This window comes from Chiloscyllium punctatum, chromosome 26 (genome assembly GCF_047496795.1).
Source record: "Chiloscyllium punctatum isolate Juve2018m chromosome 26, sChiPun1.3, whole genome shotgun sequence".
NCBI lineage: Eukaryota > Metazoa > Chordata > Chondrichthyes > Orectolobiformes > Hemiscylliidae > Chiloscyllium > Chiloscyllium punctatum.
The window spans coordinates 30,877,560-30,897,456 of NC_092764.1; the positions used below are offsets into that span (position 1 = coordinate 30,877,560).

At 42.1% G+C, this 19,897-nt stretch overlaps 1 protein-coding gene across 1 annotated transcript in view; it reads right to left on the reverse strand.

The window, feature by feature from the left end:
• The window catches only part of LOC140453233 (polycystin-1-like protein 3), a 56,395-nt gene that overhangs the window by 16,051 nt on the left and 20,447 nt on the right, over positions 1–19,897 (reverse strand). The window contains exons 5-10 of the mRNA XM_072547809.1: positions 18,704–19,570; positions 13,553–13,687; positions 9,529–9,690; positions 7,507–7,634; positions 4,900–5,026; positions 278–409 (exon numbers count right to left, since the gene is read on the reverse strand). Of these exons, the coding sequence (XP_072403910.1) occupies positions 278–409; positions 4,900–5,026; positions 7,507–7,634; positions 9,529–9,690; positions 13,553–13,687; positions 18,704–19,570 (1,551 nt within the window). The remainder of the gene's footprint in view (positions 1–277; positions 410–4,899; positions 5,027–7,506; positions 7,635–9,528; positions 9,691–13,552; positions 13,688–18,703; positions 19,571–19,897) is intronic.

Genomic DNA, 19,897 nt, shown 5'->3' on the forward strand with positions numbered 1-19,897 from the left:
GGTTACAGGGAGATGTCAGGAGAATGAAGGTAAGAAATATATCAGCCATGATTGAATGACAGAGTAGATGTGATGGGCTGAATGGTCTGATTTTGCTCCGATATCGTACCGTCTTATGGTCTTAATGCAATTTGGATTTTGGACTAACAATGGGAGAATCTCATGTTGTTTTTAGTATAGCTTTAACATGTAGCATAAACGTTAGTCTGGTTGTCAGACATTGGTGTGGATTTGGTTCACAGGTAAATAGTCAACCTATGATAATCACATCTTTTACCTCTATATTCTCTGACAGATTGTACGTTGCGACTTCAGTGTTGTTAGAGGACAACAGAGACAGACCAGCGACAGCACCTGTGATGGGTTTCCCTCCAAATGATGCAAATGGATTGAAAACAAAATTGAGCATCTGTAAAACAGACAGAAATGATTACACATCTAACTTGTCCTGACCAACTATTAAGGTAAGTAAGTCAGAACCCTCCAAAGCATCCATTGCACAATAACAGTTGGAGACATTTTCAGAAGGTGGCAGTGATTGTCCAACAGAAATACAAACTTCAAGAACAATTCCCACATCATCAGCTGTGTTGAGATTTCAACATGATTGTGATGCACAAATCCAGCCTATACTGCTGCATTGATTGTCCTTTTATTGGAAGATCTGGGCCATTGTATAAAAATTACTTGCAATGTAAGTTATTGGGACATTGGGCATGATCTACATATTATCAATAATAGTGTATGCCATCTGTTATTTAACCAAGAACACCAAACAAAATGGTTTCCGTGTACACACTGGCAAGTTCTGAACTTTTATTCCACTAGTTTTGTTGTGCTTATACTTATCCTAAACTACAAATCAGTGATATCGAATTGATTTCAATCCCAAGCCTTAAAACCTATAAAAACAAGAAAAAAAAATTTCAAGACTTAATTAATTGCAGTTCCAAGGCCAAATGTGATCTTTCCCATGACTTAATTCTTCTTGTCAATGCAGTGTTGAATTTGACCAATTTGACCAAGGAGTAGGCCATTGAGCCCCTTGACACTGTTTCAACATTTAATAAAATTATGTCTGAACTGATTACTCCACAAACCCAGAATCAAGAATCTATCTACACCAACCTTAACAACATTGAAGGTGTCTACTTCAACCACCTTTTGAGAAAGTGAGTTCCAAAAGCTCACAACTCTCTGTGAAATAAAAACTTCTCCTCTTTCTCTAAAATGGTGACCCCTTAAATTTAAACAGTTTGCAGACCTGCCAGTACACCATTTCCCTTACCTCCATCCAGGTGCCCAAACAGTCCTTCCAGATGAGACAGAGGTTCACCTGTCTCTCTTCCAACCTAGTTCACTGAATCAGGTGCTCCCGGTGTGGTCTTCTCTAACTGGGGAGGCTGAATGTAAACTTAGGGAACAGTTCGCTGAGCATTGCTATCGGGTCCGCATGGGCCAACCAGACCTCCCAGTTAAAGCCCATTTCAATTCCCCCAACTACTCCCTTTCCGACATGCCATCCTTGGCCTCCTCCCTTGCCAAAACAAACCACAGTGCAAACTGGAGGAACAACACCTCATCTTCCGCCTGGGCAGCCTCCAGCCTGGAGGATTCAACATTGAGTTCTCCAATTTCAAATAACCTCCCTTCCCATCCACCAACTCCCTTCCCAGCCTCTCCCTATCCCTTCCACTGCTCCCTGCCCCCAACCAGATTCATTCCTCCCACTAACCAACCAGGTCGTACCCTCTACCTGTCTTCACCTACCCCCACTTCACCACCCTGCCCCCAACACCCCCTTTGTCTGCAGCTCCCTCCACACCCACCCGCCGTCCTGATGAAGGGTTACACCCGAAACATCAACTTCTCCACCTCCTGATGCTGCCTTGCTTGCTGTGTTCTTCCAGCCTCCTGCCTGTGTATTTTAGATTCTCCCCTAACAGACAAATTCCTTTTCTCAGCCATGCTATTAAGGTGCCTCAGGATCTTACATGTTTCACAATAATTGCTCTTACTCATCTAAATTCTAGTGATACAAGCCCAGCTTATCCAACCTCTCCTTACAAAACAATCTCCTACTCCATTAATCATACTTTGCATTAGTTAAATATAGAGACCAGTATACAGTACTTCAGATTTCATTTCATCGATATCTTGTCTAACTGAAGCATAATCTTCCTTTTTTAGTTCAATTCCCGTCACAATAAATGATTAACATTGTATCATTTGCTGGACCTGCATACTTACCTTTTGTGATTCTTGCAGTAGACATACAGATTCCCCTGCAACTCAAATTCTGCAATCTATCATCACTTAGATAATGTGCTTCCTCTTCGTTCTTCCTGCCAATATAGGAAATTCCATATTTTCCCACATTGTATTACATTTGTCAGAACTTTGCCCACTTATTTAACCTATCTGCCTCCTTCTGTTTTCTGCATAACTTACTTTCCCTTCAAATTTGTGTCATCAACAAATTTAACAACTATACCTTTAATTCCTTCATCCAAGTCATTTAAATAGATCAAAGTTTGTGAGAAGATTTGTAGCTTGGGTGCTCGTTGTTGTGGTTCATTTCGCCGAGCTGGAAATTTCCCTTGCAGACGTTTCGTCCCCCTTCCAAGAAAATATCCCATTCTATGTATCTCTGAACTTTGCTACATTTGCCTATCTGATTTTTAACGTCTTTATGTAGATTAAAATTCCCATATTATCACTTTCTGACGGGCTCCCATTCTTTCTTCCTTTATATACAATCTACTCTGTAGTTACTATTCAGGGATCTGTATACCACTCCCACAAGTGACTTTCCTTTATCAACTTTTTTCTCTCCTCTCAAACTGCTTCTACATTCTGGTTTCCTGAACTCTGGTCATCCCCCTGTATTGAGCTACTATCAAAATTAATTAATAGAAATATGCATTCGTGGCTTCTTGCCCTTCTGGAATAATCATGTAGTCTTCAGTATTCAGGTTCCAATCTAGGTCATCCTGCAGTAATATCTCTGTAATGGCAATCAGTCTGTACTCAGTCATTTCTGTTTATGTTATAGGATATTCTATTTTGTTTGAAATGCTATGTACCTTCACGTGCAGAGCTTATAGTTTTGTCCTTATCTTATTTTTAACATCTTTAGTGTTATCTGTTGATATATTCCTGGATTTGCATTCTCCATCCCTTCCTATCAAGTTCTGCTTATCATTTCCCATCTTAATACCTTTCTTTCTTGTCTTGTCCCTAGTCTTTGATTTATCACATCTTTCCAAATTTGATCCCTTGCCACCCCATCCCCACCACCACTATCGCATTATTTAATTTACTGCCACACCAGTCTTTGAGGTATGCGTTTATTTCTCTAATCTTAATTGCCCTATGATAATTTGTACATGACTCATATAATTATCGAGAGGTTATTATCTTTACTGTTCCACCTCTTAATTTTTCTGTGAAGTAGTTTCAGAGAGATAAAAGTAGGTTGATTACAAATTAAGCTGCATGCTAGTCTTAGCTGTAGATATGCTAGATTTCTGTTGTAAGAGTTAACCAGGGTGACATAGACTAATGTAATTTGGAGAACTGAAGGCTGTGGTGCCATGGAAACCAGAAGACCCAAGGCTGATATTGAGGTAAGTGGAGGCCCATATTATGTTGGGAATTATAAACTGTGTTGAAACCTTTGCATTCTTGAAAAGTTCTTTTGGGTAACAATGAGTAACCTGTGTTTAGCATAGGCTTGAATAGCTTGTTGAACCTCACAAGATTGTGTTTTTACTAAAACATCTAGCTCTTCATTATGACCATCTTTCTTTGCCTTGTCAATGATGTTGGTACATGCATGGACAGTTCCATTATAAGTTCCTCTCCATTTATGAGCAGATATCACAAACCCTGGCAGCAGGCAGGTAACAGAACTCCCTCGACTCTCATCCTTCACTGCACTACATACTATACTTTCTCTAATATGACTACATTCCTATTAGCTCCACTCACTTGAATGGCTTTCAGCAATGCCGTGGCAGTTAGTACACCAACCCTGTACCTCTCGCTCTCATCCATGCAAATTAAAAGAACACCAAACCTGGACAATTGCAAAGTCGAAGACTCCTGCATTCCTGGCCCCTTGGTCTCCTTACCTTCCTCAACTGCAGCCACACTCCCCTGTCCCTGACCATTCACCAAATACAAAAAAATCCAGTTAACTTTCCCCTTCCTGAAGCTTGGTATTGTATACAGATCAACGGCCAGCTCATAAACACAGTTGAAGTTGCTGGAGCTGCAAAACGTTCAGCAGATGTGCTTACTTTGGGTCACACTGGCATCCAGGAACCTGCACATGCTACACCATGATGCCTGCTAAAGCTGATTTAATTATATATTTAATTATATATCCAGTTTATTTTTTTTCTTTTAAATATATTTTCTTAGCCTTATCTTAGATCATGTAATATTTTAAATGTTAGGCATAAAATAGACTGTAATCACTTAACATACACTTACCCAACAGACAGCTTCTTCTCCTGCTGTAGAATAAGAAACAATTCCTACAGGGTAAAGAATTTAGAAAAACAAAGCAAAGCAAACTTCCTTCCCCTCCAAACTAAGTCCCTTATACATACCACTCCCAGGACATTGTTCAGTCATAATTAGTGAAGATTTTAAAGACTTATTATTAGCATGAGTCTGGAGAATCATTGTCTGCCAATTTTGCCAATACCTTAACAAATCAGCCCTCAACTAAACTCACAACGTAGTCAACCAATGGAATCTACAAACATTACTTGGATTCTTAAAGCAACTTACTTTGAGGCTAATTTTAGTTCATAATCTGAGTCATTCTATTAATATGCTTAATTACTTTTCAATTTATCATGGTATGAAGAAAATTTCACTACTCACTTTAATTTGTATCACTGGATGCCTCTCAATGATGTTCTTTAAAGCACATTTAGAAGGGAAAGTGAAATAAGCGTGAACAGGTTCTGGGGTAGAAATTTTGCTTCCTGACAAGTTACTTGATCTGATCCTGTGGTGAAAACATAGGTCACCTTGTAGATTATACAGTTTATAATTGGTTACTGATAATATTACAGATCAATGACAAGACTGGCATTTACTATTAATTACACTGGAGAAGTTAGTGGTGAACAGTGCTGTCAGGAACAGAGTTCCAGGATTTTGGCCGAGCAACAGTGAAGGAATGGTGATCTGTTTCCAATGCAGGATGTTGTGTTATTTGTATCTGCTACCCTTGTCCTTCCAGGTGGTAAAGGTCATGTATTTGGACAGTGCTGTTGGAAGTGCCTGGAGTGATTGTAATAAGTTCAGCCAAGTGGATGTCATTGAATATGAGTTCCCTGATCTGGGCTGATCCAATCAGCGAGCCCAGGTTGACAGATATAAACAGGAATGTCCGAGGGTCTGTTCACTCTGAAAGTTGGCACTGAGAGGCTGGATCAGTGTTAAAGCTGGATCAGTGTCATGTAAACTTGGCATGGGAAACCAATCTCTGTCAAGTTATTTCAGTACCTTGGTGAGTTACCTAGCATAAAACTGCTTGAAGATGGTACACACTGCTGCCGATGTCCATCAGTGGTGAAGGAAACAAATGTTGAATATGGTGGGTGGTGCACCAATCAACCAGGTTCATTTGTCTGGATAATGGGGAGTATTTTATCATGTTCCTGAATTGTGAACTTGCAGATGGCAGACAGACATTGGAGAAGCAGAATTCCTAATCTATTCCCTGTACTTATATGATTTGTTTAAAATTTATTTTTGCATGGAATGGTGGCATTTCCACTAAGGTCCAGGTTTGTTGCCTATGCCTATGTCACTTGAACCAACTGACACTCAAGGCCATTTAAGAGTTAAGCATCACATCCCAGCCAGATCTTCCTTTCCAAAAGGGCATTAATTGTTTTTTCTGAAATGATAATGGTTACATGGTCACCATTAGATTAGCTTCTGAGTCCAGATTTTATGAAATTCAAACTTTGTCATCTGCTGTTGTGGGATTCAAACCCATTCCCCAAGGATATTAGCCTACAGCTCTGGATTACCAGTGACTTTACCATTTTGCTACTGCCAACTCCTTCTGGTCTATAATAACCCCTAGGATACTTATAGTGAGGGATTCAGTGAAATGGAAATGAATGTCAAGGTGCAGTGGTAGTATTCCCTTTTGTTCGAGATGGTCACTGTCTGGCACTCATGTGACACAAGAATTACTTGCCACGTAATAGCCCAACCCTGAATATTGTCCAGGTCCGGCTATGTTTGGATATGGTCTGCTTTGTGAGGAGTTGCAAATGTTGCGAATATCCCCACTTCCAATCATTGATGGTCATCGATGAAGCAGCTGAAGATGGTTGGGTGAAGGACACTACTCTGAGGAACTCAAGCAATAGTTTATTGTGGTCTGGGCCTGAGCCTAACAACTACAATCATCCTCCGAGGTGCCAGGTATGACTCCATCAGGAGAGTTTCCCTTCAATTCCCACAGGGTCTAGCTTTGCAATGGGTCTTTGTTGGCATACTTAAGGTCATTCACTCTCATTCTCTCTCTGGCATTCAGCTCTCTTATCCAATTTGAAATCAAGGCTGTAATGTGGTCAGTAGCTGAGTAGTCCTAGTGGAACCCAAACTGAGGGTCTGTGCAGAGGTTATTCCTTTGCAAGTGTCACTTGATAGCATTGTTGATGACCCCTTCCATCGCTTAATGGATGAGCAAGAGGAAACCGATGGGCTGGTAATTAGCTGTTTTGATTTGTCCTGCTTTTACTGCACAGCATATGACTGGGCATTTTCACATTGTCAGGTGCATGCCAGTGTCAGAGCTGTACTGAAACAGCTTGGCTAGAGGTGTGACATGTTCTGGAATGCATATATTCAGGATCATTGCCAGAATGTTGTTAGGGCCCATTGCTTTGAACATCCCATGCCTTCAGTGACATACTCAGAAATGGTGATGGTGGTGTGTGACACAATGTCTGTAAGGCATGATTCATTGCATATGACTGTGTTGCATGATAGGTCTGTGAACCTCTTTGTTACAAGTTCACAGATGTTGGAAAAGTAACACAGGGTTGACACAGCTGCATTTGTCATTGTTGTTTCCAGTGTCTAGCTCAGATCATCCATCCAGTTTCATTACAGTATAGTCTATTACTGGAATTTCAAAAAAGGCCACAATAGTCTAAAAATAATACAAAACTGTATACTTACACTGATAACATTCACAGACAAACTTTTATTATGTTAACATAACATTGTTCTATTTAATATTTGAATGATCATGTTAACCTAGTTCAATAGCTTAACATCTCTGCTATGCTGACATACAGAAGGATGTAATGTTATAAATGTTTGTCTATTACTCCGGCTTAAAATGAACATACATCAGATTCTGAAATAAGGAGTCTCACAAAATCATACTCTAAACTTCAGTTTGTGGTAAACATTTTGTTTAAGGCTTTAATGCCAATATTAATGGCAATGAATTACCTGCTCAGGTACATGTCAACTTTCTGTCCTTGTTTAATGATTGGTTTGTCCCCTTCCTTTATCGTGGTCAAAAGCACGGTTTGTATTTTCTCTAGAGACTGTATGGTACTGTTGGCTATCCTCATCATCTAATATAAATATTGAGAATAATCATTATTTCTTCCATATTTTCAGGGCATTTTTTTCTCATTTTATCTATATCACTCAGTGGGGAAGAGTTGAAGAGAATGTAACCAAAGGTTTGTCCCAAATGTTGTTAGTCGACATTCGGATCATTATGTTGGGAATGTACTTTGTTGTAGTCTATCTGCTGCTGACCAGCTGAGTTAAGTGCAATTCTCGTACAGGAGACATGACTAATCAAACTTGGTAGCACATAACAGAAATCTTGGAGAACAATGTAGATCCAAACCGCGACACTTATCTTTTTCTGAACTGAGCCTTGTCCCTTCAAGGAATTCAGAGAAACTCATTCTGACAACTTTTGTTGTGTATTTTCAGTAGGCAGTCCATTGTCAGAATGCAGATGATGTGGCTGAACTAAAACAACTCTTCACCTGACAAAGGAGCAGCGCTTAACCTGTCAGACTATAACCTGGTGTCATGTGATCCCTGACTTTGAACTAAAACTACTCCCATAAAAAAGAAATTGTACATCATGAGAAATGTTTACTTTCTTGGCAACAAAACTACCAGGAAAATCCGATAGAAATAATAACGTAATGCTTTATTGGCTTTTATCTATAGAAAAATGTGTGGAAGGCCTAATTAGTGAATCATGGGATGTAAACTCAGATTACCAAAAGAAATCACCAACATCAAATTGGCTTGAATGAAGAATTTAGAAAATTTGTAGTAAATCTGACAATGAATTCATAACTAACTGATGCTTTGATTTGGAGGTTCTGCAATTTATTAAAATGTCTATATATCTTGAAGGGGTTAAATTATATTGATACAAATTAGAAAAGAAAATTAAAATAAAGTTTGTAACTGAGGAGATCTGCTGTGATGTGCTGCTATCTGTCAAATTCCCTATTTTTCCCAGACAGCCTCATCAGCCAGTGCAGATCGTCAAATTGCTAGAAGTGTGTATTTTTTCATTTAACTACACAAAACATAAATGGATGACATGATGGTTCAGTGGTTAGCACTGCTCACAGCACCAGGGCCCCAGATTTGTTTCCAGTTTTGGGTGACAGTCTGCGTGGAGTTTGCATATTCATCTCTCTCTAGTCTCCTCCTACAGTTCAAAAGATGTGTAGGTTAGGCGGATTGGCCATGCTAAATTGTCTGCAACGACTAGAGATGTGCACATTAGGTGGATAAGTGACTTTAAATGCAAGGATAGGGTAGGGGCCTGGGTGGAACACCCTGTGGAGGATCGGTGCAGACTTGATATGCCAAATGGCCTCTTTCTTACTGTAAGAGTTCTCCAATTTTAAGGAAGGTTGCTGAGTTCAATCAATAAACCTGCCAGGAGCAAAATCTTTGCTGCAATTTGGCATTCACAATTTTCTTCATTATGTATGTTCTTGAGTCAGGTGTTCTAGAGTATGGTTTAAGATTAGGGTACACCATAATTCTGGGGTAACGAATATATAGGAACAGTTAGCTTGGTGCTTGGTGCTTGGCAGAATGATATAGTGCATTTTGTGGAACAAAAATGAATATTTTAGTATGTTAATTCTAATTTTACTTGTTATGCAAATCACACTTTTATTTTGTAGTTTGTAATCACTAACAATGCTGAAAAGTAGACAGGCACTCTTTGAATGCCCATTCATTAATACACTAAAGGAGAAGAGAAGGTGGTTTCATATTAACACATATTATATTTTGATACGTATCGGTCCCTGCATTTCAAAAACTAGTTCAATGTGAAACACTGGGATAGTTCAGCATGATAGATGACCCGTATAAAATCATTTTTCATTTATTATGCATTTGTATTCCTCTACATATGGTCCATCTCTGACCGTAGCCACAGACTATTTAACAGCATTGATACAGATAGTTTACCATCTTTGTGATGTTGGCGATGTCCATAGCGTCTACCAAATTATCAGCTGCGTGAAAGAGTGAATTAGCAGCTGAGCCTATTCTTTCTGAAGAGTTATCACCTTTCGCCTGGAGCTCTATCAACTGTGTGCACAGAAACAAAAGCACCTCACTGGCTTTTACCTGGAAAGAGAATATCCTGTTATTTTCTTGACATTTAGGAACTTTATTCACCTTTCCCTGTATGTTAGAGAGCCATAAAGATAGTTTTAAAAAACATCAATAAATATGAAGACAGGAACATGAAGCAAATAAACTTACTTATATTTCATTTCTATTGGTCCATCTTTCAGACTTATATTCTCCGATGCTAGTTAAGTGTCGCTGAGTACACTCATTGAGTGTACCTTTAACTGTACCTTCCTTCACATAAAATTTAGAATCTAACTTAGTAATGGTGCTCCTCTTTTGGTCATGCAGCTTTTTCCAAGATTCTAGCCAGATCCTTTCAGCTACTCAGATAATGGGCTGAGTTTCGTCAGAGTGATTGGAAACAGGATCCGGGTCGGATTTGGGATCACGAGCCTGGTTCTGATATAAGGTTTGGATTTTAGATGGTGTGAGCCCTTAGTAGATCTGAAGGAAAATCTTTTGTCCACTTCGCCTGACTGGGCGTGGGAACGAAGATGGGATAATTAAGAGTGGGAGAAAGTGAGGACTGCAGATGCTGGAGATCAGAGCTGAAAATGTGTTGCTGGAAAAGCGCAGCAGGTCAGGCACCATCCAAGGAGCAGGAGAATCGACGTTTCGGGCATGAGTCCTTCTTCAGGAATGAGGAAGGTGTGTCCCACAGGCTAAGATAAAAGGTAGGGAGGAGGGACTTGGGGGAGGGGCGTTGGAAATGTGATAGATGGAAGGAGGTTAAGGTGAGGGTGATAGGCCGGAGTGGGGGTGGGGGCAGAGAGGTCAGGAAGAAAATTGCAGGTTAGGAAGGTGGTTCTGAGTTCGAGGGTTGGGACTGAGACAAGGTGGGGGGAGGGGAAATGAGGAAACTGGAGAAATCTGAGTTCATCCCTTGTGGTTGGAGGGTTCCGAGGCGGAAGATGAGGTGCTCTTCCTCCAGCCGTCGTGTTGCTATGGTCTGGCGATGGAGGAGTCCAAGGACCTGCATGTCCTTGGTGGAGTGGGAGGGGGAGCTGAAGTGTTGAGCCACGGGGTGGTTGGGTTGGTTGGTCCGGGTGTCCCAGAGGTGTTTTCTGAAAAGCTCCACAAGTAGGCGGCCTGTCTCCCCAATATAGAGGAGGCCACATCAGGTGCAGCAGATGCAGTAAACAATGTGTGTAGAGATGCAGGTGAATTTGTGGTGGATATGGAAGGATCCCTTGGGGCCTTGGAGGGAAGTAAGGGGGGGAAGGTGTGGGCGCAAGTTTTGCATTTCTTGCGGTTGCAGGGGAAGGTGCCGGGAGTGGAGGTTGGGTTGGTGGGGGGTGTGGACCTGACGAGGGAGTCATGGAGGGAGTGGTCTTTTTGGAACGCTGATAGGGGAGGGGAGGGAATTATATCCCTGGTGGTGGGGTCCGTTTGGAGGTGGTGGAAATGACGACGGATGATATGATGTATATGGAGGTTGGTGGGGTGGTAGGTGAGGACCAGTGGGGTCCTGTCCTAGTGGCGATTGGAGGGGTGGGGTTCAAGGGCGGAGGAGCGGGAAGTGGAGGATCTCCACCGCTTCTCCACCGCATCTCCTCCACTTCCCGCTCCTCCGCCCTTGAACCCCACCACTCCAATCGCCACTAGGACAGGACCCCACTGGTCCTCACCTACCACCCCACCAACCTCCACATACATCTGTCGTCATTTCCCCCACCTCCAAATGTCCCCCACCACCAGGAATATATTTCCCTCCCCTCCCCTATCAGCATACCGAAAAGACCACTCCCTCCATGACTCCCTCATCAGGTGCACACACTCCCCAACCCAACCTCCAGTCCCGGCACCTTCGCCTGCAACCGCAAGAAATGCAAAACATGCGCCTATACCTCCCCCCCTTACTTCCCTCCAAGGCCCCAAGGGATCCTTCCATATCTACCACAAATTCACCTGCACCTCCACACACATCATTTACTGCATCTGCTGGACCCGATATGGCCTCCTCTATATTGGGGAGACAGGCCGCCTACTTGCGGAAAGTTTCAGAGAACACCTCTGGGACACCCAGACCAACCAACCCAACCACCTCGTGGCTCAACACTTCAACTCCCCCTCCCACTCCACCAAGGACATGCAGGTCCTTGGACTCCTCCATCGCCAGACCATAGCAACACAACGGCTGGAGGAAGAGCGCCTCATCTTCCGCCTAGGAATCCTCCAACCACAAGGGATAAACTCAGATTTCTCCAGTTTCCTCGTTTCCCCTCCTCCCACCTTGTCTCAGTCCCAACCCTTGAACTCAGAACCACCTTCCTAACCTGCAATCTTCTTCCTGACCTCTCCACCCCCGCCCCCACCCCCACTCTGGCCTATCACCCTCACCTTAACCTCCTTCCATCTATCGCATTTCCAACGCCCCTCCCCCAAGTCCCTCCTCCCTACCTTTTATCTTAGCCTGTGGGACACACTTTCCTCATTCCTGAAGAAGGGCTCATGCCCGAAACGTCGATTCTCCTGCCCCTTGGATGCTGCCTGACCTGCTGCGCTAATTAAGAGTGGGACTCATTTCAATACACCACAACAGTCCCATTGTGGCTGCCAATAATCCTGAAGGGGACATCCGCTGATTGTATCACCAAGGTGGCATGGTGGCTCAGTGATTAACACTGCTGCCTCACAACGCCAGGGACACGGGTTGGATTCCAGCCTCACGTGACCATCTGTGTGGAGTTTGCACATTCTCCCCGTATCTGCGTGGGTTTCCTCCAGGTGCTCAGGTTTCCTCACATAATCCAAAGATGTGCAGGTTAGTTGAATTGGCCGCGCTAAATTGCCCGCAGTATTCAGGGATGTATAGGTTATGTGGATTAGTCAGGGGTAAATGTAGAGTAATAAGATCAGGGAATGGGTCTGGGTGGGTTACTCTTCGGAGGGTCAGTATGGACTAGTTGAGCCAAATGGCCTGTTTCCATACTGTAGGAATTCTGTGAAACTATCAAAACATTCTATGGCACCAGAAGCAAGTGACTGCGGTAGGAGAGCTGATGGCCAGGCTGTCCCTCTTCACTGAGATGTTTATTCTGCTTGAGCAAAATTAAAATTTTGGTCTATTTAACTCACAAAACATTTCCCTTATTTCATTTAGTAATTGATGCAACTTTGTTTTTTTTAAAATAATGATGCAACTTTGCAGCAAAAGGACTTCTACAGCCACTTTTGTTAACATAATGGTGTTTTTCAGAACACTGCCTTCCCACCCCTCTGGTCTCAGTGGCTGACTTCAGAGAGCCCATAATTAACTCTACTTTATTTGGCTGACAGAATTATTACCTTCTTTGTCTATTTAAGGGCTGTGCCATATTGTTCCATTACAAACATATGAAGAACATAAATTCTATTTATGAAGATCTTTATTGCTTGGCCAAGTCTTTATATTGGAAATTAATCTACTGGAGATAAAGAACAGCCACACATCTTGAACTTAAGTTTGAGTACGGTGGCTCAGGGGTTAGCACTACTGCCTCGCAATGCCAGGGACCTTGGTTTGATTCCAGCCTCGGGAGACTGTCTGTGTGGAGTTTGCACATCTTCCCTATGTCTGCACAGGTTTCCTCCTGGCGCTTTGGTTTTCTCCCACAGTTCAAAGTTAGGTTGATTGGACATGCTAAATTATCCATAGTGTTCAGGGATGTGTAGGTTAGGTGCGTTTCCATGGGAAATGCAGAGTTATAGGGTAGGGGAATGGGTCTGGGTGGGATGCTCTTCAGAGGGTTGGTGTAGACTTATTGAGCCAAATGGTGTGTTTCCACACAGTAGGGATTCTATATAATATTAAACTTAATAAATTCCCATTCAAATTCATCAGATATAACTGAGCATGCTGAATCCTGCTTACCTGAATTGTATATGTTAAGTTACTGCGGATACTAGTCAGGTGATCCAGGAATACTGCTGCCTGTTCCAACTTTACCAAATTATCAACACTTTTTACTGCATAGGAGAAGTTCACCATTAACTCTTCTGTCACCTTCTAAAGATCCAAATGATTTCAGGATAAATATAAAAACATTTGTTAGAAATCATGTCATTTTCTCCAGACTTCTATATTCTCTCTTGATAACACTTTTCTACATTTTGGAGAAGCAGGAAACTTAATGTCATCCTTCTTGACTTTCAGCTCTATTTATATAAGACTGGAATGTAGAGGAGGAGATCTGCAGCTGGATAAAATGGAGTCTTCTCTTTGCACTGCATTCAAGTCAATGTTAACAAAGAACTTGAGCATGAACTATATTGTTTTTAATTCAGTTTTTGATATTTGTTTCCTGGTTGTTGTAAATTCCAAGAAAAAGGCATCTGGATGGATATTTGAATAGGAAGGGTTTAGAGAAATATGGGCAAAATGCTGGCAAATGGGTCTAGATTAATTTAGAATATCTGGTCAGCATTGACGACTTGGACTGAGCAGTCTGTTTCTGAGCTGTACATCTCTATGACTCTAAACATTCAGATCAGAGGATTGTTGTGGGTCTAGTGTGTGCAAGAGCACTTATGCCAGCAATTATTTTTCACAGGTTGTGAGCATTGCTGACTAGGCCAGCATTTGTTACTCAACCTTCTTAAGGACAATTCGGTATTAGAACTGCAGCAGTCCTCCTTGTGTTGGGGTATACTAAGTGCTATTAGGAAGGGAGTTCCAGGATTTTGACCTAGTGACAGTGAAGGAACAGTGATATAGTTCCAAATTAGAATGATATCTGGCTTGAAGAGAAATGAGGTGTTTCTATCCCTTTGTTGCCCTTGGTGCCTTAGTGAATTGTCATAGTATATAGTACACATTAGTACAATTGTATATCGGTGATGAAGAGAGAGAATGTTTATTGCAGTAGATGGGATACTGATTAAGCAGGCTGCTTACCTAACTCACCTCATTAACTATTTATCCACCCCAATGGCATTCCTGATGTCCTATTCCAGCCCAATCCTACCAAGCACTGTTCCCAGAAGAACATGCCATCGTCAGGGTATCCCAGAAATGATTGGCAACTTTTGTATCCATGTCATCTTCAAAGCCTATTGTGTGCCCAGATAACCACTGCCGGTCTGGAACTATCCCCTGCATAGTTTCTTGACGTTTGCCTCTGATACAGCAGTTGTGGAAATCTATGCCCCTTTGTGAGCAGGAACCTGGACGTCCACCTAGACAGAGTGGTCCAGATATGAGACTTCCTCCATCCCAGGTGGCAGCCACAGCACCAGACCTCGCTAACCTGGTCCAAGGTTGCCACCCAGGTTAAAGCAGTCTCAGCTTTCTGGAGGAAAGCATAATTCAATTATCTTCTCACTCCAACAGTGTTAGTGTCACCATCTTCTCTCTGATACCTCATGTTCACTCTTGCTCTGCTACTGTACCCACCACCCATTAAGACTCATGTTCTACCCAAAGAACAAAGAAAATTTACAGCCCAGGAACAGGCCCTTCGGTCTTCCAAGCCTGAGCCGATCCAATGTACTCTCTAAACCTGTCGGTTAATTCCTAAGCATCTGTATCCCTCTGCTCCCCACCTACTCATGCAGCAGTCCAGACACATCTTAAATGAATCTACTGTGCCTGCCTCTACCACCTCTGCTGGTGACGCGTTCCAGATGCCCACCACCCTCTGTGTGAAGTGCTTGCCACGTGTATCCCCCTTAAACTCTAACCTTGAAAGTGTGACCTCTCATTATGGAATCCTTCACTCTAGGAAAAAGCTTGTCCCTATCCACCATGACTATACCCTCATGATTTTGCAAACCTCAATCAGGTCCCCCCTCAATCTCCTTTTTTCTAATGAAAATAAACCTAACCTATTCAACCTCTCTTCATAGCGAGCACCTTCCATACCAGGCAACATCCTCGTAAACCTTCTCTGCACCCTCTCCAAAGTGTCCACATCCTTTTGGTAATGTGGCGATCAGAAATGTACACAGTATTCCAAATGCGCCCGAACCAACGTCCTGTAAAATTTTAACATGACTTGCCAGCTCATATACTCAATACCATGCCCAATGAAGGCAAGCATACAATATGCCTTCTTGACCACTCTATCCACCTGTGCAGCAACCTTCAGGGTACAATGGACTCCCAGATCTCTTTGCCCATCAACTTTTCCCAAGGCTCTTCTATTCATTGTATAATTCGCTCTAGAATTAGTCTTGCCTAAATGCATCACGTCACATTTGTCTGGATTGAAATCCATCCGCCACTTTTCCACCCAACTCACCAATCTATCTATATCCTTCTGTATTCTTTGACAGTCCCTTATGCTTTCTGCTACTCCACCAATCTTAGGTCATCTGCAAACTTGCTGATCATACCAACAGTGCCTTCTTCCAGATCATTTATGGATATTACAAACAACAGTGGCCCCAACACTGATCCCTGTGGAACACCACTGGTCACCTCCATTTTGAGAAACTCCCTTCAACTACTACTCTCTGTCTCCTGTTGCTCAACCAGTTCTTTATCCACTTAGCTAGAACACTCGGCATACCATGTGACTTCACTTTCTACATTAGTCTACCATGGGGAACCTTATCAAACGCCTTACTAAAGTCCATGTATATCAGCCTCATCAACAGCCCTTCCTTCATCTATCAACTTGGTCACTTCCTCGAAGAACTCTATTAAGTTGGTAAGGCACGATCTCCCCCACACAAAACCATGTTGCCTATCACTGATGCCCCTCTTGCTATTGCCTGCAACATTTTCTCTCATGTGCTCTCACCCACCGCAAACTCCAATAGTACTAACTCTGCATAACTTATGCACTGCCTACTCATTCATTCGGATCACCTCCCCATCTGCACCAAAATTAACAGCTATGCCACTCACTCCCACCTCCTTTACTACCTCCCTCGCAGGTTAGAAGGAAAATAGCCCCCGTAGAGCAGGAACAATCAAGACATGTAGCAGGTTGCTTGACACTCAGCTTCTCATCGCTTTATAGGGAAAGCATCCTGACTGTGACAGCTTTGAGTGGCTGACTGATCATATCCAAGCCCTGGACTGGTATTAGAGGCATACTGTACCAGAAATCTTCTCTTGACTGAGGCCATCTGACAACTGTGATGGGCTTCCTGCCTTTATGTCTGCACTAAACAGTACAGGAAGACAGATATGAGTCTGTATCACTAGCTGAGCGGCCAAGTGCATAAATGCAATGCAAGGCAAGGCAAGGGATTATAAAACAGGGATGCTGTGAGCATCAAGGTAGTCTCAGAGTGAGTGAGCGTGATGACAGTGAGTGAAGTGCCCAGGGACGTAGTCCAGTCCAGTCCAGGAGCTGGGTGTTTGTCTCAGAGTGCACAGTCTCTTTGCTGCAACATTACAATAATAACTGCCAGCGTAGCCTGAGGTACAGCACTGAAATGCAAAAGTGTACTGTAAGTGGATCAAAATGTGTCATGAGGATGGCACATATTTATACCAATGTCTGTGGATGCGAGGGGTGCATATGGCTGTTGCTCATGGAGATGTGAGTACCCAAAGTCCCACATTGTGGTGCTTCAGAGCAAGTGGCAGGCTGAAGTTATCAGGTACCTGCTTTGATCTCAATATCAAGCATATTTGGCACATTTGTTAAGAGACTAAGTTGAAATATTAAAAAGGGGAGCTTGGCTGTTAGTAAGGTATTTAACATGCAATACACCCCTCAACTGGCAACTTGTCACCGCCTAGTGGGAACTCATCACACCACTTGTCAAAAACATAAATGCTGGCTCCAACATCAAGATAGGCCTCATCAGACTTTCACACCATTCTACCACCAAACCTGCCTGAGCCCATATTATTCAGAAACCTGTAAGATTCTATCCAATTGCTGCTCACAGATATTACCTGACCTGCTGAGTTTCTCCAATACATTATGTTCATCCCCAGTACTTTGCTTTAATCCTTTAAATGCACGATTATTTCAAGTTTAATATTTGTCTTCACAGGGACTTGAACCAATAACAATTTGATTTAGGGGCAAGTCGACTATCAATTCAGCCGTGACAGCCACTTGTATGACCATTGACCGTATGCTAAATTGCTGAACCGGTTATTTCAGATTTTAAATGCCAGCAGTGCTTTGCTCTTTTTCTAAGAATGCCAATAGTGAATATTATTAAAAATTACAATTTAAACTGATATTACACACAACAATGCTGACGCCAATTTTTGGATGTGTCATACAGTATAGGTCACTCTGTTTTTAAGAAGTGTCGTACAATAGAATAGAGACAAGGGACCAAATGATTCAGTCCTTTCAAAGAATTAACTCCAGGAGACAAACATATTTTTGCTGGAGAAGCACAAAACGAAACTTAACAATAATGAAAGGTATTGCTGAGCCAACACGCTACTTAATAGAAACAGCAAGAAAAGATTAGCTGCTTCCAAGACTAAATTCACAAGCTTTGAGCAAGGAATGCAATTGAGAGAAAAGGTTCTTCATAAAATACTGAATATTTGGAACAACTCTCACAAATCAGGAGAGTTAGAAGTAAACAACAATTCCTTAAAAAAGGGGATAAGAAATGGTGAATGTGGGACCTTGTCATAAAATAGTCCCTTGCATTCTGGATGGAGTGGGCTTAATGGATTGAAAGGCCTTTCTTAGCACCTTAGCTTCTACAACCATTGAGAAGGACAAGGGCAGCAAATACATGGGAACACACCCACGTGCACATCCCCCCCAAAATCACTCACCATCCTGATTTGGAAATATATTGCTGTTTCTTCACTGTCGCTGGGTAAAAATCATGAAATTCTCTCTCTCAGGGCATTGTGCATCAATCTACAGCATGTGGAATGCAGTGGTTCAAGAAGGCAGCTCACCACCACCTTCTCAAAGGCAACTAGGAACATACAATAAACGCTGGCCCAGCTACGATAAGCACATTCCATGAATTAATAAACTTTAAAAGGCCGGCATTCCTCTGATTAATAATAAATCCAAAAAACTTGATTTTAGCATTGCTTATGATAACAAATTATACATGATGAAGATGGAACACTTACCTTAAAGGTGAGCTTAAGTGTCCAAAATAGGAAGCCATTTTCCTTGCTGTTATTCTCCCTGTTTCCTTCCTTGCTGTTATTCTCCTTGTTTCCTTCCTTGCTGTTATTCTTCTTGTTTCCTTCCTTGCTGTTACTGTCCCTGTTTCCTTCCTTGCTGTTATTCTCCCTGTTTCCTTCCTTGCTGTTATTCTCCTTGTTTCCTTCCTTGCTGTTATTCTTCTTGTTTCCTTCCTTGCTGTTATTCTCCCTGTTTACTTCCTTGCTGTTATTCTCCTTGTTTCCTTCCTTGCTGTTATTCTTCTTGTTTCCTTCCTTGCTGTTACTGTCCCTGTTTCCTTCCTTGCTGTTATTCTCCCTGTTTCTTTCCTTGCTGTTATTCTCCTTGTTTCCTTCCTTGCTGTTACTGTCCCTGTTTCCTTCCTTGCTGTTATTCTCCTTGTTTCCTTCCTTGCTGTTATTCTCCTTGTTTCCTTCCTTGCTGTTATTCTCCCTGTTTCCTTCCTTGCTGTTACTCTCCCTGTTTCCTTCCTTGCTGTTATTCTCCTTGTTTCCTTCCTTGCTGTTATTCTCCTTGTTTCCTTCCTTGCTGTTATTCTTCTTGTTTCCTTCCTTGCTGTTATTCTCCCTGTTTACTTCCTTGCTGTTATTCTTCTTGTTTCCTTCCTTGCTGTTACTGTCCCTGTTTCCTTCCTTGCTGTTATTCTCCTTGTTTCCTTCCTTGCTGTTACTGTCCCTGTTTCCTTCTTTGCTGTTATTCTCCTTGTTTCCTTTGTTGTCGTTATTCTCCTTCTTTGCTCCATTGCCGTTCTTCTCCCTGTCTACTTCCTTGCTGTCTTTATTCTTCTCCTTGCTTCCATTTCTTTTTAACTGTAAGTGAACGAACATAATTATTTACTGCAGCTACAAAACAAGCAGTGGCCAAAAACATAATATGATCCATCAGAATTTCATCTGACTGCTATCATTCTTGTCTCTCCTAGATTACCTGAGCTCATGATAATATCCAACAATGGTACAGATTACATGAAGAGCAGATAACACCGTAGTTTTGAAGAGGATTGGAATATGACAAATTAAGGTTTAAAAGCTCAATGTTTTGTTTAATATGGGTTAGATTATTCATTTTCATTTTCCCTCTCTCAGTTGATTAGGATACTCTGCCAATGTAGCAATAATTCATAGGCTCAGCACACA